General features: G+C 34.5%; 3 protein-coding genes across 5 annotated transcripts in view; 1 reads left to right on the top strand and 2 right to left on the bottom strand.

The window, feature by feature from the left end:
* Positions 1-4026: 4026 nt before the first annotated feature.
* On the top strand, positions 4027-6101 carry LOC105262302 (uncharacterized). The gene is made up of 2 exons (XM_011296936.3): positions 4027-5186; positions 5271-6101. Exons 1-2 carry the CDS (start codon positions 5123-5125, stop codon positions 5765-5767), a joined length of 561 nt encoding a protein of 186 aa, XP_011295238.1. The 5' UTR covers positions 4027-5122; the 3' UTR covers positions 5768-6101.
* On the bottom strand, positions 5921-10545 carry LOC131800330 (F-box/LRR-repeat protein 7-like). Of its 2 annotated transcripts, none has more exons than XM_059123845.1 (3): positions 10359-10545; positions 9057-10291; positions 5921-6127 (listed from the first exon to the last, which is right to left on the bottom strand). In XM_059123845.1, exons 1-3 carry the CDS (start codon positions 10372-10374, stop codon positions 6023-6025), a joined length of 1356 nt encoding a protein of 451 aa, XP_058979828.1. In that variant the 5' UTR covers positions 10375-10545; the 3' UTR covers positions 5921-6022. The 2 variants fall into 2 exon arrangements, with proteins under 2 accessions (XP_058979828.1, XP_058979829.1); XM_059123846.1 differs by having other exon boundaries at positions 9057-10288; positions 10359-10544.
* A 3815-nt stretch (positions 10546-14360) lies between these two features.
* The window catches only part of LOC101898220 (protein peste), a 44039-nt gene continuing 30847 nt past the window's right edge, over positions 14361-27552 (bottom strand). For both annotated transcript variants that reach the window (XM_059123838.1, XM_059123839.1), the window contains exons 2-7: positions 19920-20112; positions 19544-19849; positions 19144-19362; positions 18771-19074; positions 15530-15806; positions 14361-15470 (exon numbers count right to left, since the gene is read on the bottom strand). In XM_059123838.1, the coding sequence (XP_058979821.1) occupies positions 15098-15470; positions 15530-15806; positions 18771-19074; positions 19144-19362; positions 19544-19849; positions 19920-20063 (1623 nt within the window). In that variant the 5' untranslated portion in view covers positions 20064-20112 and the 3' untranslated portion in view covers positions 14361-15097. The remainder of the gene's footprint in view (positions 15471-15529; positions 15807-18770; positions 19075-19143; positions 19363-19543; positions 19850-19919; positions 20113-27552) is intronic.

The raw sequence follows: 27552 nt of genomic DNA, 5'->3' as shown, positions 1-27552 counted from the left end.
CATATGCAATCGGTCTTCCTTCCTGCATAATTGTGGCGCCTAATGCCGATTTCGAAGCATCCACCGATAGCACTAAATCTTTATTGGGATTGAAATAAGTAAGGACCGGCGCTTTCGTAATCTCGTTTTTTAAATCGTTAAACTCTTTTTCATGATGATCTGACCAATGCCATAAGACGTCATTTCGTAAAAGTTCCCTAAGATGCTTGTTCTTCAACGAAAGATTTTCTATAAAGGAACCTAAGTAATTAACCATACCCAAAAATCTCTGCAAATCTTTAACATTTTCTGGCCTTGGCATACTAACTATTGCTCTAATCTTTTCGTCATCGGCTCGGACACCTGAATTATCAAAACTATGACCCAAAAACTTTATTTTATGTTCCAAAAACTTGCATTTTGACTCATTAAATCTAAGTCCCACTTTCCTAGCTCTTTCTAACACCATCTCTAAAGTTCTAAAATGTTCTTCTACATTTGATGAATATATTAAGAAATCGTCAATATATATTACCAACCCAGGAATGTCACCAAATAGTCTCACCATTTCGGCATGAAATATTTCGGGGGCCGCATTAATCCCGAAAGGCAATCTTAGGAAACGATAACGTCCAAAAGGTGTATTAAATGCACAAAGCTTAGAAGATTTGTCGTCTAATGGCACCATCCAGAAACCACTTTTGGCATCTAGTGCTGTAAAAAATTTTGCTCCACTAAGTTTTGCTTTACATTCCTCTATATTGGGAAATGGATGATGTGGTCTCAATATTGCTTTATTTAAATGTCTTGGGTCCAAACAAAGTCTTATAGAGCCATTTGGTTTGCTTACTAGAACTATTGAACTCACCCATTCCGTTGGCTCACTCACTGGGGCTATTACCCGCATTTTAACCATACGATCTAATTCCTCTTGTAAACTTTTATACATTTTGAATGGAATTCTACGAGGTGGTTCAACCACCGGCTCAATACCATCCCTTAGTTTTAGAATGCATTCCTTTTGCAAAAGACCAAGGCCTTGAAAAACATCTGAATATTTTTCAACTAATTTATTTGTGATAGAAATATTATTAACTTGTCTAATCAAGTCCATATCTGTAGCGATCTCTAAACCAATAATACACTTGCAGGATATATTGACTACATAAAATTTAGAATAAAATACCTGTTCTTTATAATAAAACTTAACATCAACTACTCCAAGGATTGGTATTCTTTCTCCACTAAACGTACATATTCTAGTAGCACTTTTCTTCAGGTTATCTTTGATTTTCAGCATTCCAGCCATGTCTGCCGATATTATATTCGCCTGTGCACCTGTATCTATTTGACATTGTATCTTTTTATTGTTCAACATTACCTCAACGTTCCATTCAGCCGATGGTTAGCCTCTTTGGTTTAAAACTCCAACAAAAAAATCAAAATCTCGTTGATTATCTTCACCTTCGTCATCTTCTCCGTCATCTGCCTGCATGTGCTTGACAAATTTTTTTCTGTTCATGCACATTCGCGCGAAATGATTCAATTTGTTGCATTTGTAACATTTTGCCCCTTCAGCTGGGCACTTGTATTTATGATTCTGGCCGAATTTTTGACAATATCCGTTTTCACTTTTGACATTTTTCGGTTTGTAGCTGTAAATTCCTCCTGAATTCGTCTTTCTCATGACATTAACAGCACCTTCCATTAATCCATCTTCTTGCAGTGTCGTTACATTTGCTTTCGCCAACACCATATTGTTGGCTATTTCAATCGATTTTTCTAGACTAATTTTGTTCTCTGTCCGAAGCCGTTCTTTAATATTGTAGAACTTATGCGATAATCCACATATAAAGATGTCGCGAACCAAATCATTTTTTAAATTTCCAAATTCGCAGTTCAAACTCATGTTTTTCAGGATTGTTGCATATTCATCCATTGTTTGACTATCTTGTTGTTTACATGTGAAGAATCTGTGCCTCTTCATTACAATATTTGCCTTTGGAGTAAAATGTGACCCCAACATTCGCACTAGATCCTCATACTTTACGGTATCAATATCCACGTCAAAAGAATTAAAGATCTCCAACGACTGACTTCCAAGATGATTTGCAAGATTTGAAGCTTTAAAATCCATCGCTAATAAAGCGGCAGCAAACGTTTGGTTCTTTGAATTCTTTTCCTCCATTCTTTTTATACCCTCCACCATACTATGGAGGGTATATTAACTTTGTCATTCCGTTTGTAACTCCTCGAAATACTCATGTCAGACCCAACAAAGTATATATATTCTTGATCAGCGTAAAATTCTAAGTCGATTTAGCGATGTCCGTCTGTCTGTCTGTCTGTCTGTCCGTCTGTCTGTTGTAATCACGCTATCTTTCGAATAAATTGAGATAGATGGCTAAAATTTTGCACACATGTTTATTTTTCCATTAGGCAGGTTAAGTTCGTAAATGGGCCATGTAGGTCCACGTTTTCATATAGCTCCCATATAACGGTACCTCCGGATTTTCGGTATTTTGATGATTTTAGCGACGTTATTCACCGGAATTGTTTCAAATTTGGTATTTTAAGTTCCAAATGGATACTACACCCTAAGATAGAAAATTATCTGTGCAAGTCTATGTCTTCGTATAGCCCCCATATAACGGTACCTTCCGATATTCGGTATTTTGATGATTTTAGCGACATTATTCACTGGAATTGTTTCAAATTTGGTATTTTAAGTTCCAAATGGATTCTACACCCTAAGACTGAAAATTGTCTGTGCAGGTCCACGTCTTCGTACAGCCCCCATATAACGGCACCTCGCTATGTTCGGTATTTTGATGATTTTAGCGACATTATTAACCGGAATTGTTTAAAATTTGATATTTGAAGTTCGTTATGGGAACTACAGTCTGTGACAGAAAATTGTCGGTGCGGGTCCAGTTTCGAATTTGAATATGGTAATGGCTTATGACAAACAATGCATATGTATGTCCACGTCGTATAGACCCCAACATAACGGCTATATTCGGTATTTTTAAAATTTTAACAGAATTTTTTAAGGATTTTATTTTTTTGAAAATTTCCAAATTCGTTGTAAATGGTGGAGGGTATTAAAAGTTCGGCCCGGCCGAACTTACTTCTTTTTAACTTGTTTTTTTTTATACCCTCCACCATGGGTAGGAGGGTATATTAACTTTGTCATTCCGTTTGTAACACCTCTAAATATTCGTCGTAGACCCCATAAAGTATATATATTCATAATCAGCATAAAATTCTAAGACGATTTAGCGATGTCCGTCTGTCTGTCTGTCTGTCTGTTGAAATCACGATAGAGCCCACATTATTTGACGTAGACCTTTGAAATTTGGCACAAGTGTGTGTATTGTCCCTAGGATGGTTGGTATTGAAAATGAGATATATCGGTCCACGTTCTGGCATAGTCCCCATATAACGGTACCTCCCGATATTCGGTATTTTGATGATTTATGCCACATTTTTTCACGGATTTATCTGAAAATTGGTATTTGTAGGTCATGACGGGTCCCTGAGCGTGTGGCAAAACATTGCATGTATAGGTCCACGTTTTGGTATAGCCCCCATATAACGGTACCTACCGATATTCGGTATTTTGATGATTTATGCCACATTTTTTCACGGATTTGTCTGAAAATTGGTATTTGTAGGTCACAACGGGTCCCTGAGCGTGTGGCAAAACATTGCATGTATAGGTCCACGTTCTGGTATAGTCCCCATATAACGGTACCTCCCGATATTCGGTATTTTGATGATTTATGCCACATTTTTTCACTGATTTGTGTAAAAGTTGGTATTTGTGGGTCATAATGGGTCCTAGTTCGTGTGGCGAAACATTGTAATTATAGGTCCACGTTTTGGTGTGGCCCCCATACTACGGTACCTCCCGATATTCGGCATTTTAATGTTTTTTGCCACATTTCTTCTAATGTTCTTTTACCCTAGGGTGGAGGGTATTAGAAGTTTGGCCGGCCGAACTTAATGTTTTTTTACTTGTTTTTATTTAAAAGATATTTTTTTCAGAATTTACGTACACCTGACACCATGTTAAATAAGAACGTATATTTCCAATAAGTGTGTACAACAGAATGAATTCATTTATTTTCAATATTCATTGACGTTAAGTAAGAAATGGCAAAGGTAACTTTGATTATAAAATTACATTAAATGTTTTAAGACTAAAGTAGTAATTGTTGTGAGTATATGTAATGCTTATGCATTACATATAATATGAGATTTTCAATATTTCAGCTCAAAAAAAAAAAATATCTAGAAATTTATCATTTTGGAGACCGCTACCTATAAACGGGCAATCTCCGATGTAAGGCGTTTTTCACGTTTGAGTCATATTTTTTTTTAAATTTTGCCAAATTGTGCTACTTCGAATTCGTATTATGTAGAAATGCTGCTAACAAAAAATTATGAGTATCGGTCCACGTTTTTGTATAGCCGTTACATAAACCTATCCCTAGTCACAGAAAATCGTGGAGGAGGTTAAATGGAAGCTATGATATTCAATATTTTGAAAGATGATATTTTCCACCATGTGAACCAAAATGACCCAATTACAATCACTTATTTTTGGAAAATATAACTAGAACCTTACCCAAAATATGGAAGACATTCCAATATGTACCTCTTTCAACCTTGACAATTTTCTTTAATGTCAATCTTCTTCGGATCAATATAAAAGTCTGTGAAAAATAGTCCAGGAACGATTTTAGATCCATAGCGATTTCAGCATTTTACACTGGGACTTCGGCCAAAAATCCTTTTCTTACACTAAAGGACATAAAAATCGCAAATGTCTTTAAACTCCGAACTATTTTTTTCGTTTTTTCTACAATTCCTTTTGCCTAACAACAAAAAAAGCGCGTTGCCATTTTGCGCTTCACCACCAAACCAAACCATCTCTGCCACGTCCGTTTGACACAAGAGACAAGCAATAAAAACAAATGAGGACACACAACTCAACTTCACTGCAACACTTGGGGAGGATGCGAATTAGCCGAACAAAACAAAAACAGCGTTAGCTGCTAACTTCTTATCAAGAAATAAACAAATTCAAGCAAAAGAGAAAAGACAAAGCCAACAGAAAGGCGCCAGCGACCGCGGAATGTCATCTTCAGCGACATCAAATGAGGACATAACATCAGCAGCAGTTACAACAAAATCACAAGGTTTATTATTTCACGCCAGACATCCACAGCATAGCCCGCAGATTTATTATTTTTAAATTAATCACCATTTTTTCTTTGTATTAGCTTCCCTGCTCCTGCTCAACGATGATTGCCTGGAATTGATTTGCCGGCAACTGAACACTGTGGAACAGTACATTATGTGGAAACTGCATTCACGTTTCCAATTCATTGTTGAGCATTTGTGGTCGACGACCTGTTTGCACACAGTCCAGGTGGAAGATCAACAGGTCGCCTTGCTAAGCGATAGCGATTTTATGGAATTCATGCAGATCATAAGCCAACACACAGTCGACTTATCACTGCATTATTTGAGGAAGCCACGCTTTGAACAATTAATTTCGCTGCGATTCCCAAAAGTCACCATTCTCAAGTGTATCGATCCGTTCCAGCTGCATCGTAATCAGACGCTGCGTTATGGTCTCGAAGCGCTGCGGGTACTGCAAAATTGTTTTCCCAACATTCAAGAATTGGAATTGAAAGGTTATCATGTGCGCTATTGTCGTGATATTTTCGCCATTGGAGGCGGTAATTTAAAACGTTTGGAATTGAAAATTCTTTAAGGCATAGCCAGCGAGCCAGCCAGCCATAAAATGAAATCATTGTTGGATGTCCATTTTTTTATTTTCATTTAATTAGGCATTCTTTTATTTAATTGTAATTAAATTTAGATTTGATTTTCGATAGGTTTGTCTTATTGTGTTAATCATTATTTTTTGGTATTTATTATGTACATACATATGTACATATGTAGTTCATGGTGTTCATATATGTGTATGTATGTATGCTGGGTATTATTATTAAATAAATACTATCTACTAGGTTGAAAAGGTAAATTTTAATACTCCCGGAGGATTCGAGTCTTGCAGAGATTGTTTAAAGTCCAGTTTAAGGAAACGATTGTTGTACATGTAACGGGGATCCTGAAATTAAATAGAAGAGAAATAATTTAAAATCCGATCAAAAAAAAAAACAAGTTAAAAAGCATTAATTTCGGCCGGGCCGGACTTTGAATACCCTTCACCATTTGGAACAAATTTGAAATTTTTAAAAAAATAAAATCTCTAAAAAATTCTGTTAAAATTTTAAAAATACCGAATATAGCCGTTATATTTGGGTCTATACGACGTGGACCTACATAGGCATTGTTTGTCATAAGCCATTACCATATTCAAATTCGAAACTTTAAAAAACGGTAGCTAAAATCATCAAAATATCGTATATAGGGAGGTACCGTTATATCGGAGCTGTGCGAAGACCTGCACCAGCATAGACAATTTTCTGTCACAGGCTGTAGCATCCATTACGAACTTCAAATACGACATCTCAAACAATTTCGTTGGGTTATGTACCTAAACTCGTCAAAATACCGATTATAGGGAGGTACTGATATATGGAGCCTATACAAAGACCTGGACCTGCATAGACAATTTTCTGTCACAGACTCTAGATCCCATTACGAATTCTAAATACGTAATTTGAAACAATTCCGGCGAACAATATCGCTAAAATCATCAAAATACCGAATACAGAGAGGTACCGTTATATGGTGGCTATACGAAGACGTGGACCTGCACAGTAAATTTTCTGTCTTAGGCTGTATTATAACTTTGGAACTTCAAATACCAAATTTGAAACAATTCCGGTGAATAATGTCGCTAAAATCGTCAAAATACCGAATATCGGGAGGTACCGTTATATGGGGGCTATACGAAGACCTGGACCTGCACAGACAATTTTCTGTCTTAGACGTTAGTATCCATTACGAACTTTAAATACCAAATTTGAAACAATTTCGGTGAATAATGTCGTTAAAATCACCAAAATACCGAATATCGGGAGGTGCAATTATATGAGGGCTATACCAAAACGTAGACCTACATGGCCCATTTTTACTACCAAATTCCTGCAGACATAACATACATTTGAGCAAAATTGTATCAATCTACTTCAATTCGTTCGGAAACTAGAGTGATTGCCACAGACGGATAGACGGACGGACGCCGCTAAATCGACTTAGAATTTTACGCTGATCAAGAATATATATACTTTGTTGGGTCTGACATGAGTATTTTGAGGAGTCACAAACGGAATGACAAAGTTAATATACCCTCCATATTATGGTGAAGGGTGTAATAAATAAACTTAGGTGAGGGTACATAAGCATAAGGTTCATGGTTAGGCATATTAATGTAAAATTATAATTAAAAACGATGGCAGGAATCGATTGCGGCTCTGGCATCCCCTTTATAATGCGTCACAAAATATGCGGTGCGAAGACTTCAAGATGAAAATACTGCAACCAACTTCAGAATGGTGTCATTCATGGTGCCACTCGTCCGACAGCTGTTAAAATTATTCCAGTGACAGCTCATTATATTGTTTACAAGCCTACAAAAGTATTTTGGTGACAATTTTCCAGAAAAAAAGTTATTCTGATGGAATTCAAGCGTGATGGTGTGATTTCTTTATATTTGTCTGGAAAACCACAAGTGGCTATCGTTAGGGAACTCCAGAATTTAAATGTGAATGTGAAAAGAAAATATTTTGTGTCTCGTACCATCGCTCGTTACCGTGTAGTGTAGTCCGACGTCAGGGAAGTGGACGAAAGAAAACAGCAACATCAGCAGCAGAAATGGTTCGAAAAGTAATGAAGCTACTTGATCAAAAACCGCTTCGCAGTGGCCGAAATATGGCTAGTTAGCTGAACATATCGCAAATATTCCATTCGGCAAATATTGAACAATGAGCTCGGGATAAAGACACTGAAATTCCAAAAAGTGGAAGAACTTACACCGCAACAGAAAGAAAATAGGCTCAAAAGAGCTAAAGAGTTGCTTCGGTTGGCCGAAAGTGGTGAACTGCCGAATTTGGTTTTCTCCGATGAGAAAACATTCGTTACCCAGCATTTTGTAAATAAACAAAATGATCTGAAAAACCTCCCTTCTTGGCAAAGAGGTCAGCTAAAAATGTACCACCAGAACTCAGGCGCCGACCATGGTAGTGGTGTGGGTCGCATATCAGCCGATGGTCGCTCTCCGCAAGTATTAATCGGCCGTGTCATCAGAATAAATGCCAAATATTATCGCGAAAATATTCTGGAGGGTGTATTGAAGCCTTGGGCACGCAAAAATTTTGGCCGCAGACCTTGGACCTTCCAACAGGACTCAGCACGCGCCACCCAAGAGTGGTTACAAATTAAGGTTCCTCGCTTAATTTCCAGCGCACAATTGCCTCCAAAATCTCCGGATACCAATCCGTTGGACTATTGTGTCTGGAGTATTTTGGAAAGCAATGTTGGCACTAAAAAATACCAAAATGTCGATCATCTTAAGCAAGCGTTTCGCCGGGAAAGGGTGCAAAATACCGCAGAGCAACATTCGGGCCGCGTGTGACGGTTTCATTGGCCATAATTCGAGCCAAAAGTGACCAATTCGAACAAATCTAGACTTGTTTTCAAATTTAATGCTATATCCGATTTTTTTGCTTTCATTCAAAAAAAAAAATTAGATTAAAATTTAAAAAATAAAAATTGTGGCGTTTGACTTTGTTGCAGTTCTTTTTATCCCACCCTGTCTTCTTTTTTAACTATACTTTTAGAATCTGCTGGATTTTTCCTGGAATTATTTTTTGTGTTTTAAAGTATAGTCACCGTTTTTAGTCCCTCAAAATAATATCCTTAGAAAAAGTAAAGTTTATTGGTCCCAGAATAGTTCTTTAAAAATAGGAAACATCTCGTTTGGAGACAATCGAAAAATGTTCGTGGAAAGTCAAATTTAGTAATCCCTTTATAGTCAGCAATTCTGTGGTCTTGGTAGAGAAATTTGAAAAAAAAACCTCCCTTCTACCTACCTCCAGTATAGCCTTATCGATATATGTATCCTTGAGCCACATTTCCAAATGGTGGGTACGCCATTTCTGCTTCTTCATCAGTTCCATGCAGCGCCATATGACCGATTCGCTAATACCCTTGCGGCAACTAGTCAAATTTATTAACTTCAATTTATGGCAGTTTTGGACAAAACTCAAGACACCACGATCACTTTCCAAATCACAAGAACATAAATGGATTTCCTCCAAATCGGCAAACTGCTTACTTATCTGCACAAGCATATGATCACGTATACCCTCAATGTCATAGCCACGACACTCATAAAAGGATAATTTCTTCAAGTGCCTCATGTGATTCAGCTCACGAAAGAAACGTTCAAAATTATGCAATACTCCATTGAATTTAAAGGCTACGATTTGTTTTAGATTCGTACGTGATATTCTCTCAAGTACATCGAAGACAAAGTTCTTGGAATATATGGACAACTTCTTGAGATTGGGCATGCGTAAAATATCATTGATAATATCGGTGTCGAAACACAAATGATAATCGGCAATTTTAATGTGTTCCAAGGTGGGACACTTTTTCAGCTCAATTAGATCACAACAGTTTATTTCATCACAATCTTCCATAATATCAAATTTGCGAAGTTTCAGTTCTTGGAACACCTCCTGGAAGTTGTCCGACTCGAGACATTGGCAATCGTCCAAGGAGAGATGTTTCAAGGATGAGAACTGTGCCAAATATTTGCCCGTAATTTGGCAACCTCTCAGCTTTAGGACTTGCAATTTGGGAAATATTCTGGTTAGGAGATGAAGATCCTCATCAAGAAATTGTTTTTCACGATCACCTTGAAATTCCGACAATTCTTCTCCACCGCTGTCCCCAGCTTCTCCACCGCCACCACTACCTCCTTCACCCATCCAACCAAATGTTTCTACGCGATTGAAAATTTGATCGGACAGCAAACGTAAATATCTGATATCACAATGGCGCATTAGCAAACTCTGCATATGGAGGCCAACTTCTTGCATAAACCCCACAAATGTCACCTCATCAATGTTCTCCAACAGCTCAGGATAAACGACGACATGGTTTAATTTGCAACGCCATTGGGATTTCACAATTTGTTTGAAGCGTGTGTGTAATTTGGATATTTGATATTGTTGCATTACATTCAGACGCCTGACAATCATGCCCAGGCAGTCATCATTTAAATCCATTATATGTGGCCTTCCAATTTGACAGATATCTGCTAGGAAGAAAAAGGATTTGCATTTTTAAGGTAGTTTTTTTTTAAAGTCGATTCGATTTACACCCACCTTTTGACGTCACCATTTTCTGCGTTTCAGCGGCAGCTGAGCTCTTTAATGTGTTTTTGGTCTGATAACTTCAATAGCAGCTTCACTTCAATGTCCAAGCAAGAGGATTTCAATTATGTTATTCCTTCCCTTTGTTACCCTCTTTGTTTTTGTTATTGTTTTCACACTGAATTATTTTTCTACCTGAATTCCACTATCGATAAGTCGATTGGTGTTTCGATTAATTTTTTAGTTTTGTTAATGTTGGTAACGGCCTAAAAGTATGCTACACTTTTGTGAAATGTCTGACTTAACAGCTAAGTGCTTCTTCTTATTTTCTGGATTATAAGACAAATAATGTAATGCAAAATGAATTAATAACGTAAAAATATTTTTTTTTTATTAAATTGAACAAATTGTGAATAATATGAAATATCCTAATTACCAGAAATTTATGGGTGTAATCGTAAATATAAACAATTTATTCGTAATAAGAGGAAAAGGTAAGCAATTGAAAAGTCAACAGGCCTTCAAAAGGCTGCAGTAAGTAAATAATGGTATATTGTTGTATGAGGAGTGCAGACAAATGTGGGTCATAAACGTGGATTTTTAAGAGACAAGCAGACTTATAAACGAGTTTTTTTAAAAAATATTTTTCAAGGACCATCCCAACAATAAACGTGGATCTATTAAAGAATATTTTTCAAACCCCATCCGGTCAATAAACGTGGATTTTTTAAAGAATACTTTTCAAACCTCATCCGGTCAATAAACGTGAATTTTTTAAGGAATATTTTTCAAACTCCATCCGATCAATAAACTTGGATTTTTTAAAGAATATTTTTCAAACCCCATCCGGTCAATAAACGTGGATTTTTTAAAGAATATTTTTCAAAGACCATCCGGTTAATAAACGTGAATTTTTTAAATAATATTTTTAAAGGACCATCAGTTCAATAAACGCGGATTTTTAAAAAATATTTTTAAAGGACCATCAGTTCAATAAACGCGAATTTTTAAAGAATATTTTTAAAGGACCATCAGTTCAATAAACGCTGATTTTTAAAAAATATTTTTAAAGGAACATCGGGTCAACGCGGATTTTTTAAAGAATATTTTTCAATAAACGCCAATAAACGTAGTTTTTTAAAGAATATTTTTTCAAGGATCAGCAGACTTTTAGACGTGGAGTTTTTAAAAGAATATCTTTCAAGGATCATCATCATCAGGTCAATAAACGTGGATTTTTTAAAAGAATATTTTTCAAGGATCATCAAGTCAATAAACCTGGATTTTTTAAAGAATATTTTTAGATGACCATTGGACAAATAAACGTGGATTTTTTAAAAGAATATTTTTCAAGGATCATCAGGTCAATAAACCTGGATTTTTTAAAGAATATTTTTAGAGGACCATTGGACAAATAAACGTGGATTTTTTAAAGATTATTTTTAAAGGACCATCGGAAAAATAAACGTGGATTTTTAAAGATTATTTTTAAAGGACCATCGGAAAAATAAACGTGGATTTTTAAAGAATATTTTTCAAGGACCTGCAGTCTTATAAAAATATATATGGCTAGTGAGGGTATAAATCATTTGATATGGCCAAAATGTGCCTCAACGAAATAACGGCTTTAGACCCTAGGTATCTTTGGACCAAATCCGTTTCAGACCATTTGGAGTCAATTTAGCGATGTCCGTCCGTCTGTCTGGCTGGCTGTGCCCAAGATAACTATCGAAGGGAGGATCTGATTTGAAGCAAACATGGTACATCGTAATATTATTGGCGAACTTAGATCGAGTTCGAAGATGGGCAATATCTATCCACTCCTTCTGGTACCTCCCCCACAAAAAAAGATAACATTTTTAAAGAAAATAATTTACTGCACAGAAAGAGAAACGAGAATCCGGTTTCGGTCCAACGTTGCAAAACCTAATATTTGCATCAGTGATAGGCCAGGTCAGAAAATGGACAAAATCGGTCCATTCCCACAAAGGGCCAACATTTTGAATTCCATGAAGATCATAAAACGCGAAATTAACATCCGATTCCATTCAGACTTGGCACAGCTCAATACCAATACTTCCCCACAGGGGGTTTAAAATTTTTGAAAAAAAAAAAAACGCTCAACAAGTAAAAAAGCTGTAAGTTCGGCCGGGCCGAACGTTGAATACCCTCCACCATTTGGTACAAATTTGGCAATTTTCAAAAAATTAAAATCCATTAAAAATTCTGTTAAAATCTTAAAAAATACCGAATGTAGCCGTTATTAGAGTCTATACGACGACGTTTGTCATAAGCCTGCACAGACAATTTTCTGGCATAGGCTGTAGTATCCATACCATTCAAATACCAAATTTGAAACAATTCCAGGGAATATCAATCATCAAAATACCGAATATCGGGAGGTTCCGTTGTATGGGGGCTATACGAAGACGTGGGCCCGCACAGACAATTTTCTGTTACAGGCTGTAGTACCCATTACGAACTTCAAATACCAAATTTGAAACATTTCCGGTTAATAATGTCTTTTAAATCACCAAAATATCGAAAAAAGGGAGGTACCATTATATGGGGGCTATACCAAAACGTTGACCTGCACAGACAATTGTCTATCTTAGGCTGTAGTATTCATTATGAACTTCAAACACCAAATTTGAAACATTAACGGTGAATAATTTCGCTAAAATCATCAAATTACCGAATATCGGGAGGTACCGTTATATGGGGGCTATACGAAGACGTGGACCCGCACAGACAATTTTCTGTTACAGGCTGTAGTACCCATTACGAACTTCAAATACCAAATTTGAAACATTTCCTGTGAATAATGTCGCTAAAATCATCAAAATACCTAAAAAAGGGAGGTACCATTATATGGGGGCTATACCAAAACGTGGACCTGCACAGACAATTGTCTGTCTTAGGGTGTAGTATTCATTATGAACTTCAAACACCAAATTTGAAACATTTCCCGTGAATAATTTCGCTAAAATAATCAAATTACCGAATATCTGGAGGTACCGATATATGGGGGCTATTCGAAGACGTGGACCCGCACAGACAATTTTCTGTCTTAGGCTGTAGTATTCATTACGAACTTCAAACACCAAATTTGAAATATTTCCCGTGAATAATTTCGCTAAAATCATCAAATTACAGAATATCGGGAGGTACCGTTATATGGGGGCTATAAGAAGACGTGGACCGGCACAGACAATTATCTGCCTTAGGCTGTAGTATCCATTACGAATTTCAAATACTAAATTTGACACATTTCCGATGAATAATGTCGCTAAAATCATCAAAATACCGAATATCGGGGGTACCGTTTTATGGGGGCTATACGAAGACGTGTACCGGCACAGACAATTGTCTATCTTAGGCTGTAGTATTCATTATGAACTTCAAACACCAAATTTGAAACATTTTCGGTGAACAATTTCGCTAATATCATCAAATTACCGAAAAAAGGGAGGTACCGCTGTATGGGGGCTATACGAAGACGTGGACCCGCATAGACAATTTTCTGTTACAGGCTGTAGTACCCATTACGAACTTCAAATACCAAATTTGAAACATTTCCGGTGAATAATGTCTTTTAAATCACCAAAATATCGAAAAAAGGCAGGTAACATTATATGGGGGCTATACCAAAATGTGGACCTACATCACCCATTTTCAATATCAAAAGTCCTGCAGACATAATATACATTTGAGTAAAATTTTATCAACCTACTTTATTTCGTTCGGAAGCTAGAGTGATTTTCACAGACGGATAAACGGACGGACATGGCTAAATCGACATAGAATTTTATGCTGATCAAGAAGATATATACTTTGTGGGATCTAAAATTCATATTTCGAGGTGTTACAAAAAGAATGACAAACTTAATATATCCTCCATTCTATGGTGGAGGGTATAAAAATGTAAAAATTATGGCAGTTTTTTATCTCACCCTGTATTTTACACATCTCTATATTTTCATCAGTATTAGATCAAATGGAAAACTTCGGTAATTTCAGTTTGGTTTTTTTACTTTTTTTATTCTTTTATCCAATTTCATTTGAATTTTGTTATAAAATTTCATTTTTTTAATAACTACAACTAAAAATTTATTTAACAATCTATGTTTATATAAAATTCTTTATATATTTTTTTGTCCATATAAATTGTTCATTTTATAAAAATACTGAATGAAATGAAAAAAACTGGTGGCATATAATTACATAAAATGTAAGAAGAAACACAACAAAATAATAAACTTAAAACTAGGGATTTCAAGATCGCCTACAATATATTGTATATTTATTTATATATATATGAATGTCTATATATAACTCTTAAAAAAAGGTAATTACTATAAAAACTATAGCAAGACCAATAGTGTCTGTATATACACACATGTATAACAATTTGTTTATACTTAACTTATTTTTACAATAGAGTATTTAATATAGATATAAAAAACAATTTGTTGTTGCATACAAAAAAAGTAAGAGTTCAATACAAATAGGAAGGATTGGGAATAGCTTGAAAATAAAAAATTCTGGCATATCATAAAATTTATTGGCACTTTTTATATCACATCTAATGCTAACTCGAACATTGGACCCATATTTCTAATAATTTGTTAATTCATAAAACTCTTCCAATGTCCAATGGGCTAGCCAAAGTGATTTACTTCTATTTTATTTGAGGTCATACACAACTTGAGCTTGAGGGCATCTTTGGCATATTACATTGGCTAGTGGTTTCATTCCTTTTTACCATTAGATTCTGTTATTGTCAAGGATTTGGTGGACTTCTCTAAAAGTGGTGATTGTTCCGGTACGGTGTCTTTGTGATTTTGTAATGCTTTCAATTCGGCAACAACTCCATTTTCGCTGCTGTGAATCTTGTTGGTTGACGAAGTACCCCTACGATTTTTACGCCCGAAACATAAATGCTGCATTGGATACCATGCCAGCATGATGACACCAATGGCAAAGAGGACCCCCGCGAATATTTGACCACCCAATAAGACACGAGGTATCAATTTCCATTCGGCAGCCAATTCGGGTGTGATGCGTACCTTTTGTTCGAACCATATTAGGGGGAAGAATATGCGGGGGACATCTTCGTAGATACTGAAAGTGAAACCAAGGTTAATGAATTAAGAAATGGAAATTGTTTGTGGAAAACTTACCTTATACCCTTAATCGGTTCCACCAACATATTCACTTGAAATCGGGCAGCCACCTCCAATGTTAAGCCAGTTTTAGGTTCCAAAATCATATAGAATTCATGTTTTTCCTTGTCGGGTTCCAAACCCTCTACTTGATCCACATAGAAGGGATCGGCTTGATAGAAATGTGGAAAAGACATAAAGGCGGGAGTACCAAAGCGACAGGCGGAAACATTCATAAGTCCTGAGGGTACACATTCTCCACCACAAAAGCATTCATTTTCGGGATATAGGGTTCCTGGAAGAAAAATCAAAAGAGAATTAGTAGGAGATTAATTATAATAAAAATTAATTTTAAAAATTATCTTCAAAAAAAAAAAAAAATACTCGTTTATTATACTTTCATTACTAAAAAAATATTTTTTTTTAAATTCACAATTATTGAAGGAATATTTAAAAACATTCACGATTATTGAAAAAAAATATTTTTTTTTAAATCCACGAAAAATTCACCCAAAAATTCAAATTTATTTTTTGTGGTTCTTTAAAAATGCTCTTTGAATAATCCAGAATTACACTGTGCGACATGATTAATTTTGATGCCCACCACCATAGTATGGAGGGTATATTAAGTTTGTCATTCCGTTTGTAACACCTCGAAATATAAATTTTAGACCCCACAAAGTATATATATTCTTGATCAGCATAAAATTCTATTTCGATTTAGCGATGTCCGTCCGTCTGTCGTTTGTGCAAATCACTCTAGCTTCCGAACGAAATGAAGTAGATTGATAAAATTTTACTCAAATGTATATTATGTCTGCAGGACTTTTAGTATTGAAAATGGGACATGTAGGTACACGTCTTCGTATAGCCCCCATATAACGGTACCTCTCGATATTCGGTATTTTGATGATTTAAGCGACATTATTAACCGGAAATGTTTTAAATTTGGTATTTGAAGTTCGTAATGGGTACTGCAGCCTATGACAGAAAATTGTCTCTGCAGATACACGTCTTCGTATAGCCCCAGATAGCGGTACCTCCCGATATTCGGTATTTTGATGATTTAAGCGACATTATTAACCGGAAATGTTTTAAATTTGGTATTTGAAGTTCGTAATGGGTACTGCAGCCTATGACAGAAAATTGTCTGTGCAGGTCCACGTCTTCGTATAGCCCCCATACAACGGTACCTCCCGATATTATGTATTTTGACGATTTTAGCAACATTATTCACCGGAATTGTTTCAAATTTAGTATTTAAGGTTCGTAATGAATACTACAGCCTAAGACAGAAAATTGTGTGTGCAGAGCCACGTCTTCGTATAGCCCCCATACAACGGTACCTCCCGATATTATGTATTTTGACGATTTTAGCAACATTATTCACCGGAATTGTTTCAAATTTAGTATTTAAGGTTCGTAATGAATACTACAGCCTAAGACAGAAAATTGTGTGTGCAGAGCCACGTCTACGTATAGCCCCCATATAATGGTACCTCTCTATTTTCGGTATTTTAATGATTTTAGCGACATTATTCACCGGAATTGTTTTAAACTTGGTATTTGAATTTCGTAATAGGTACTACAGTCTAAGGCAGAAAATTGTCTGAGCAGGTCCACGTCTTCGTATAGCCCCCATATAACAGTACCTCCCTTTTTTCGGTATTTTGATGATTTTAGCGACATTATTCACCCGAATTGTTTCAAATTTGGTATTTGAAGGTCGTAATGGGACCTACAGTCTATGACAGAAAATTGTCTATGCAGGTCCTGACCTTCGTACGGGCCCCATATATCAGTACCTCCCTGTATTCGGGTTTTGATGATTTTAGCAACATTATTCACCGGATTTTTTCATTTTTCGTATTTCATTATTGTAAAGGCTTATGACAAAAGTTGTCAATGCAGGTTCACGTCTTCGTATAGACTCCAATATAACGGCTATATTTGGTATTTTTAAGATTTTAACAGAATTTTTGGCTAATGTTTTTTTAATCCACGACTGCTTGTCAGTTGGTCTTAGAAATTGAGGATTATGGTCTTTGAAAAAAAATCTTTAACAAATGCACGATTGTTTTTCTGTCGGTCCTTGACAAATATTTCTTTAAAAGTCCACGATTGTTTTTTTCTGTCGGTCCTTGACAAATATTTCTTTAAAAGTCCACGATTGTTTTTTTCTGTCGGTCCTTGACAAAAATTTTCCAAATCGTGGATTTTTAAAGACATTTCTTTAAGGACCAAATTGTGGATTTTTAAAGAATAGTTTCCAAGGACAAACAGACCAATAGTGTCCTTAAAGGAAATGTATTTAAAAATCCACGATTTGGTCCTTAAAGGAAATGTATTTAAAAATCCACGATTTGGTCCTTAAAGGAAATGTATTTAAAAATCCACGATTTGGTCCTTAAAGGAAATGTATTTAAAAATCCACGATTTGGTCCTTAAAGGAAATGTGTTCAAAAATTAACGATTATTGGTCTGTCCTTAAAGGAAATGTCTTTTAAAATCAACGATTATTGGTCTGTTGGTCCTTGAAAAAAATCCTCAAATATTGGTGTGTTGGTTTTTTGAAGGAAATCCTCAAATATTGGTGTGTCGGTTTTTTGAAGGAAATGTCTTTAAAAATCCACGATTATTGGTCTGCTGGTCCCTGAAAAACAAAAAAACCTTCAAAAATCCACGATTATTGGTCCTTAAAGGAAATTTCTCTAAAAACCCACGATTATTGGTCTGCTGGTTCTTGAAAAATTCCTTAAAAATCCAAGATCTGTCGGTCCTTAAATGTCTTTAAAAATCCACGATTATCGGTCTGTCGGTCCTTAATAAAATTTATCTAAAAACCCACGATTATTAGTCTGCTGGTTCTTCAAAAAATTCCTCAAAAATCCAGGTTTATTGATCTGTTGGTCCTTAAAAAAAATCTTTAAAATCCATGATTATTTTTTTGTTGGTCCTTAAAAAAATTCTTTTAAAATCGACGATAATTGGTCTGCTGATCCTTGAAAAAATTTCTTTAAAAATTCACGATTACTGGTCGGTTGATTGATTGATTTTTTTTTATCCTTAAAAGAATAAAATTTAAAAACCCTCGATTATTGGCCTGAGGGCCCTTGAATTTTTTTCTTTGAAGATCCATGATTGTTGGCACCTTTATAATACTTGGAACCGAATGGGGAAAAATTCAAAGTGTGGATCTTATCCTTTAAATCACTTTTCGTTGTGAAATTTCAAATTCCAATTCTTCTACTTCACCTACCATTATCCACAGCTCTCGCACCGCCAGAATATTTATAACCTCGAATGCCTTCGATTTCCACAGCCTCTGTGTACTCCAAGGGTACTGTACGACACATATCCGGTGTAAATAGACCCACAATACTATCGGGTGTTAAATTTTTCGGATAAAACTCCCCCGCCGAACCATTGACCATTCCACAATGGGATTCAAAGAAACCTGTGTTGGTTTTGTAATTCCACGTGTGCATTTGACCCATGCGGCTGATATCATCGGCTCCGGTATATGCATTAAAGACACCGGTCAATTCGGCACTGCCATTGCGCTAGAATAGCCCAACAATTTTAAATTTAGATTTGATCTAATTAGGAATTGTAATTCATTTTAGGCTTACCGTATAAAACCATCCAAATTTGTCGAATGGCACCTCCACTTTCTTCCCAAAAATATTCGTCATGGTTCGGGCAGTGGTCATCATATCGTCGCTGTAGCCCGTGAACAACAACTCATCGACTGTCTTGCTGATGGACAACTCTTGTTGGTAAACGGACAAGCCCATGTTTACCATTCTGGTGTTCATGACATCCCAGTATTTGGTTTTTGCAGCAGCGGCCTAAAAATAAAATACAATTTTAAGATTGGAAGGGATTTTGAAGTCACTCGGAAGTCAGACACAGAGTATTTATGGCTAAAAGAAAGAAAAAATGACATGCTTTCCTCCCAACAACAATTTTTGCTTTGGGATTATTTCTGTGTATGACTGCCCCGAATAAGCTACAATTCCATCTACTTACCAGGGCTACCGCATTCAGGGTGACAATTATATCATCTAAACTTCCATTGCTGCCAGCAGCATCAAAATAATATAGACTTTTCCTTTTATATGTTACCGAGGCATTTTCCGGATGCCAATTTATATCGACCTTATCGGGTTTCTCTCGAAAACGATATGGTCCACATTGCTCCAAAATGGGTTTCACCGAAGAATTGCCAAAATCTTCCGGATTTGTCCAATTATATAAATATATATCTAAATTTAAATCCAAGGGTGGATTTTTCCATCGTGTGTAAATCACAGAGTCGGGTCGAAGGACCATTTCCTGGAAGGGAAGAAAAATATATATTTTTTTTAATATTGAAAATCGGAAAAGTGCCATTTTAAACACTTACCTTATTTAACATGGTATTAAATATTTGCTCCCAAAACATACCGATTAGTATGCCACATATTCCCAAAAGGAAGCCCAAGGCACTAACGAGTATCAGCTTATTTACAGGTACAAGTGGTTTCATTTTCTTTGATTTTTGTGGCATTTTTGTAGAGAAATTACGAGACTATGTGGTTCAAATTAAAAACAGAAAACTGAAAGTAAATTAAAAAAATGGATGAATTAAAGAGTCTGGGAAAAATATTAACAATTTTTTTCTTGAATAGATAAATGGTCAGGCTAGTGATTTGGTTGATCTTTGAAAAAATTGTCATCAAAAATCTAAGATTTTTGGTCTACTTGACCTTCAAAAAAATGTCTTTAAAAACCCAGGAAAAATCCTAAAAAATGCTTCAAAAGTCCGGCGTTATCTGTCATTTGATCAATGAAAAAATGTCTTTAAAAATCCCCGATTAGTCTGAAGGTCCTTGAAAATGGCTTTAAATATCCTTGGAAAATCCCTTAAAATTGATTTGAAAAATCCATGATTATTGGTCTGTTGATCCTTGAAAAAATTGTTTAAAAAAAATCATGATTATTAGCCTGTTGGTCCTTGAAAAACATTCTTCAGGGATTCTTATGTGGGCTACAGGACCTTGAAAATGTCTTTAAAAAATCCAAGATTATTGGTCTGCTGATCCTTGACAATGCCTTTAAACATCCAAGATTATTGGTCTGCTGGTTCTTGAAAAAATTGTCTTTAAAAATCCGGGATTATTGGTCTGTTGATCCTTGACAAAAAATTCTTTAAAAATCCACGATTATTGGTTCGTCTTGGAAAAATGTATATAAAAATCTTTAAAAATCCACGATTGATCCTTGAAAAAATGTCTTTAAAAAGTCTGTTGATCCTTGAAAAAATTGTATTCAGTAATTAACGATCATTAGTCTGGCGTTGCTTGAAAACATGTCTTTGAAAATCCACTATTGATCCTTGAGAAAAAATGTTTTTAAAAATCGACGTTTATTGGTCTTTTGATCCTTTAAAAATTTGTCTTTAAAACTCCACGATTGATCCATGAAAAATATCTTTCAAAATCCACAATTAATGGTCCTTAAAAAAATGTCTTTAAAACTCCGCGATTGATCCATGAAAAATATCTTTCAAAATCCACAATTATTGGTCCTTAAAAAAATGTCTTTAAAAATCCACGATTATTGGTCCATGAAAACAATGTCTTTGAAAAGTTATGTCTTGAAAAAAGTCTGTTGGTCCTTGAAAAAATCCACGATTATTGGTCTGTTGATCCTTAAAAAATTGTCTTTAAAAATCCACTATTGATCCTTGAGAAAAATGTATTTAAAAATCGAAGTTTATTGGTCTTTTGATCCTTAAAAAATTGTCTTTAAAAATCCACGATTGATCTTTGAAAAAATATCTTTAAAAATCCACAATTATTGGTCCTTAAAAAATGTCTTTAAAAATTCACAATTATTGGTCCATGAAAACAATGTCTTTGAAATTTTATTGGTTTGTTGGACCGTGAAAAAAATGTCTTTAAAAATCCACGATTATTGTTCTGTTGATCCTTAAACATTTGCATTTAAAAAAATCTACGATTATGGGCCTGTTGATCCATGAGAAAATTTTCTTTAAAAATCCTCGATAGATCCTTGAAAATATTATCCTTGAAAAAATTGTATTTTAAAATCCACGTTTGATCCTTGAAAAAATTGTATTTTAAAATCCACGTTTGATCCCTGAAAAAATTGTATTTTAAAATCCACGTTTGATCCTTGAAAAAATTGTATTTTAAAATCCACGTTTGATCCTTGAAAAAATTGTATTTTAAAATCCACGTTTGATCCTTGAAAAAATTGTATTTTAAAATCCACGTTTGATCCTTGAAAAAATTGTATTTTAAATCCACGTTTGATCCTTGAAAAATTGTATTTTAAAATCCACGTTTGATCCTTGAAAAAATTGTATTTTAAAATCCACGTTTGATCCTTGAAAAAATTGTATTTTAAAATCCACGTTTGATCCTTGAAAAAATTGTATTTCAAAATCCACGTTTGATCCTTGAAAAAAATGTTTAAAAATCCACGTTTATTTGTCTGTTTTATTGGTCTCTTGATCCTTGAAAAAATTGTCTTTAAAAATCCACGATCCTTGAAAGAATTAATAATCCAAAATTATTGGTCTGTTGGTCCTTGAAAAAATTGTCTTTAAAAATCCACGATCCTTGAAAGAATTAATAATCCAAAATTATTGGTCTGTTGGTTCTTTAAAAAAATTGTCTTTAAAAATCCACGATAATTGGCCTGTTCGTATTTGGGAAAATGTCTTTAAAAATCAACGATTATTTTTATGATGGTCCTTGAAAAAATTCTGAAAAAAGCCCACGATTATTGGTCCTTGAAAAAAAATTCTTTAAAAATTCAAGATAATTGTTCTACTGATCCTTAAAAAAATATCTTTAAAAATGCCCGAATATTGACCTTTAAAAATGTTGGTCCTTCAAGAAATGCATTTAAAATCCCCGATTATTGTCTATTGATCCTTGACAAAAAATGTCTATAAAATCCTCGATTATTGGTTTGTTGGTTCTTGAAAAATGTGTTTAAAGATCCAAGATAATTGTTCTACTGATCCTTTAAAAAATATCTTTAAAAATGCCACAATTTTGACCTGTTGATCCTTTAAAAAATTTTGCTCCTATTGGTTCTTTAAAAAATGTGTTTAAAATCCACGATTATTGGTCTATTGATCCTTGACAAAAAATGTCTAAAAAAAGATCGATTATTCGTCTGTTAATCCTTAAAAAATATGTCTTTAAAAATCCACGATTGATCCTTGGAAAAATTGCCTTTAAAAATCCACGACTGATCCTCGAAAAAATTGTCTTAAAAAATCCATGATTGATCCCTGAAAAAATATTTTTAAAAATCCAAGATCATTGGTCTGTTGGTCCTTGGAAAAATTGTCTTTAAAAATCCATGATCATTGATCTGTGGATCCTTGAAAAAATTGTCTTTAAAAATCCACAATTATTGGGAAAATTCTAAGTTCTAAATTCTGTTATTCCTAAAAAAATGTCTTTAAAAATCCACGATTATCGGTCTGTAGGTCCTTGAGAAAAAAGTCTGTAAAAATCAACAATTATTGGTCCTTGAAAAATATCTGAAAAAACCACGTTTATTTTTATGTTGGTCCTTGAAAAGAATGTCTTTAAATCGTTCTTAAAAAATGTCCTTCAAAACCCACAATTATTGATTTGGTGGTCATTAAAAAATTGTAAAAATTGTAATTGAGAAAAAAATTCTGTAAGTTTTCTGATAGTCATTCAAAGAAGTTCCAGGATCATTAGTCTGTTTGTCCTTTAAAAATGTCTTTGAAATCCTCGATTGTGACTCATTAGCCATCCGAAAATATTACTTTTTTTCGAAAATGGAACATAATCCAATTTAAAAATCTATTAAAGAAATTTAACAACAAATTTCCCCCCATTTAAAATTATAGTTTTTTTCCATGTCAAAATTTTGTGGCATGTGTCACACGTTTATGGTCGGAAGCATCTGACTTCGAATGATTTTCGTGCTAATGATAGACCGCCCCTATAATCAACAAATAAAGTAATTATTTTACAATTAATATTTTTGAGAGACTCGGAAAAAACCTTTTCCCCCTCCGCATCTGCTTTTCTTCTACACCCACATAGAAATTTGGTGGACATGAACAAGTTTTTGATTGTTGGCGATCTATTGTTTCATGTTGTTGTTGCAGTTGTTGCGCCTAATTCATCCACACCAGCAGACGTTTTACTATCAGCTTGTGTTCCGTTGATATTTGATACTTTATTACAGTTGCTGTCCAATGGAACTGATATGTATATATGTACAATTGTCCGTCTGTCTGTCTGTCTATCTGTATGCATGTCCATGCCCCATCATGCTTCATCTTCATCATAAAGTTATCATTCGAATGATACACTACTGGGCATTTCGTGTTCGTCTAGAGTTGGGAGATGATTGCCAGTGTTGCATGTTTGCCGGCTGTCTGTCCCGACTTTTGATGCTCGCATGCTAAAGCTGATGAGTTGACAAAAAGCCACGCCAAGAAATAATGTCAAAGACCCATTCACAGCAAACGAAAAAAAAAGAAAGAATCACCAGCATCAACAAGCAGATCATGGGGTCAATTGATTTATTAAATTATAAAAATATTCTTCAATGAACTGAATTTTTCTTTTTGTCGGAGCTGGAGCTGGCAGAAGCTGCCGATTCTGATTCTTGGGTGCAACAGATTCATTGTCAGTTGCTGCTGTTTTTTTTCTTTCTTCATCATCATTTAAGGAAATTATGGCAGATTCAATAAATAATGAACATTCGCAGAAGAAGAAGAAATCATAGTTGTATGAGCGATGACATGCTCGCCAATGGGGCGTGATTGAGAACTGTCTGATGCATGATGTCTTCCGATATTTGAACTTTGATAGAGTGTAGAGTTGCGCTTGCGTAATAAAAACCTCAATGGAATAGGTTTACTTCTACAGTAAAATATGCCTATTCTACTCTCAAATTTCTATTGTTGGATTTAATTATCGCAACGCCATCTATAGCCTAAGTTTAGCCCCTACAAGCTCCTTATGTATCAGCTTATGGTTATTTGTACTAAGTTTAATTATCAGTTATAGTAGCTATATGAAACTTTTAGTTTCGTAAAAAGGTTTGGTGAAGGTAAAAATCGCGTTTCTCGGCCATTTTGTCGCTGTCTATTACCAGAGTAACTTGATTAAAAAGTGATCTTATCATAAGTTAAGGTACAAAGTTAACCTTAAAATTTTCTATCGAACACTCAATTTGTATACTCTAAAAATTTTTATATCTCACAAATTTTTGCTTTTTGGTAAGTTTCAATTAAAATATTGAAGAAATGCCCCTATCATTTTTGATAGAATATGTTTCCTATCTTTAGACAATTTCTACCGCAAAATATATTTGGATTGATAGACTGGTTTGTTTGTCAACGCATTTTTCATTAATTCATCAATTTTCGAACATCTTTAAATTAACTACTTTGGTGCCAATTCGATCAATCGGTAAGCAATTGCTTTTGATTTCATAATCTCATTTTAAATGAGATTGATTTTTTTTCTATCTTCTTTGTTAGATTTGGCACCAAATAGCTTTTAACAGACGTCGACAAAATGAGCAAGCAAATCATAAAAATACCGGTTCTTCTCTATCAGGGAACCTGCTCACTTACCTACCTAGCCTCTGCAACAATCCAGCTCATTTAATCACAAAATACCCGTTGTCTTTGTTATATCGAGCTAGTGCCCTAGAAGAAGAAGAGTTATTTTTCCCAACAACAGAAGTGCTAAAATTTTTATTAAATTAAAACGCCAGGAAATGTCCTAAAAGTGCCTAAAGATTTGCCGTAAAGAAGTGTGAAATTAATGTCAGAGGACTTTAAATTAATAATCATGTGGAGGAACCTCAAATTTTGTTCAAAAGTCATATCTATGAAGCTAATCTAATAGCCGAAGCTGCTGATGTTTTAACAACACCAACAATCGCCAGCAGTCTTAAAGGGTAGTGAATGCAGAAAAGGAGTGAGATTATTTAAATTTACTTTAAGATTTATTTTTGAAACTAAAAAAAGTGGTAATTATAAAAGAGTTACGAGGCTGGTGTGATATTTTTGCTTGTGTGATATGAGTTTTGTTTTAAACATTTATGAAAATATTGATTTTAATTTTCAATCGTTCATTCATTTATCCAAAGAATTAAAGTAACAACTACCACTATGTGTTAAATTAACCACCAGCTAAATTAATTTGTAACCCTTTTATTTTACCGTCCCCACAGTGCAAAACATTTGTAAGAATTACTGTGAACTTCTATTTCTCATTTTAAATGATCAACGCATAGTTAGGTACACAAACAATTTCACATATTCATATACTTCAAAGTCATTACATACATACAATACCCCTATTCTTTCTTAACAAAGTTGGTTGTGTACTTAACTAAATGTTGATGCAATATATCCGGTATTCATAAGCTATTAAATTTGCAAGCGTGTTGCAGGTGTTATGTTGCTAAACGTCTAGCAACATGTATGTTGATGAGCGAACAAACAACATTTTACATTGACAGCAGTTCTCTTTACATTATCACCTACTTGATGCAGCCATACACATCGAAAGGCCTTTCGTCGTGGGAGCCAGCACATATAATGTGAGTAAGTGAGAAATATACAATCTCTTAAAATTGATAGTCTCTTATTGTAATTATACGTGGTGAGAACTGTTGGTTTTGTTTTTTTCCTTCTGCTTTCGTTATTTTTTTGATCATCAACATGATGTATCTGATGTAAGGTTCCACATTAAAGTGGGTAACATTTTTTTTCCTCTTTATAATTTTTCCCTATTATTTTAAATAAATAGTTTAGATATTTTTTTTAATTTACGTAGAATATAAGCTTAATTCTAATGAATGTAATATTATTGTTAAGGAAATTATTCCCTTCAACTTTTATAGGATTCTTTAAATGAAATTCATGAATATTTTAAGAAAATGGTAAAATTTTTTGTTGTAAATAAAACTAAAATGAATTGCATAGAGTAAAACCTTAACCTGTTTGATTCCATGATTTGGTAGACTTGGACTAGCATTATGAAATTGGGAATCACGACACAATTATTGTTTCCGTTGCCTGGAAGGCACATCTAGTGATTAGGTTGGGAGGGCATGCCGGACACAAATACACCAGTGCTTTCGGATTAAAATAATGCCTTATAGGAATGTACCAGGATTTTCTTCACTATCTATTTAAAATTCTCCATCCAATGAGCACGAAAAATTTAAAATAATTACCGTAGCTGAAGAGAAGGCATTGAAGTTTCGAACCCATGCCGTACCCACGAGCAATAAGGCCGGTTGTAAGCGTGCTCATACTTCAATTGAATGCCTGTAATATCATCTTCTTCTCAAATAAACGTTGTATGCTACATTAATAATTATTTTTGGCGCCCAACGTGGGGCACGAAATGTTAATTTTTTTTTTATTAATAACATCTTTCGGAACTCAAATTTTTGATTTCCTTAAACAAGACATTCGGCTCCTCTAATTTCTATATTTTTATCTACTAATTGCAATTACTAATTTTGTTTCTTTTATCCACAAATTTTCTGTATTTCTCAATAGCTTATTATAAAGTATGGAACGTGTTTTGAATCCAAATCTATTTTTTTATTTTCTTACACCCAACTTTTATAATAATCTACCTCTTTCTATCTTCTAATAATGTTGTGCCTCTTTCTGGAAGGAATACAGATTCTGGATTTTTTTTAGCTAGATTTGGCCACAGTAAGAGACAACATACAAATTAACACTACATCACAGATAATGGAAATGAGGAACTAACATGTTTCTATCCGATCTGATGAAATTCTTTTTCCATAGATTTTTCTATCATTCCAGTATTGGCATTAAATAATACAGCGATTAGTCCATTTTTACCAGCAAAGGAATCAAACAGGGTACTCTATTGAATTTACATTCGTTTACAGCTATTAAGATATATTTTTAAGGATATATTTTATTACTATATATAATAATTTATTAGGTTGGCACGTCTCATTAG

The sequence above is a fragment of the Musca domestica genome, unplaced genomic scaffold (genome assembly GCF_030504385.1).
Source record: "Musca domestica strain aabys unplaced genomic scaffold, Musca_domestica.polishedcontigs.V.1.1 250, whole genome shotgun sequence".
In the NCBI taxonomy this organism is placed as follows: Eukaryota; Metazoa; Arthropoda; class Insecta; order Diptera; family Muscidae; genus Musca; species Musca domestica.
Note: the sequence above shows the minus strand (reverse complement) of the source record. Positions and strands in the feature narration are given on the sequence as shown.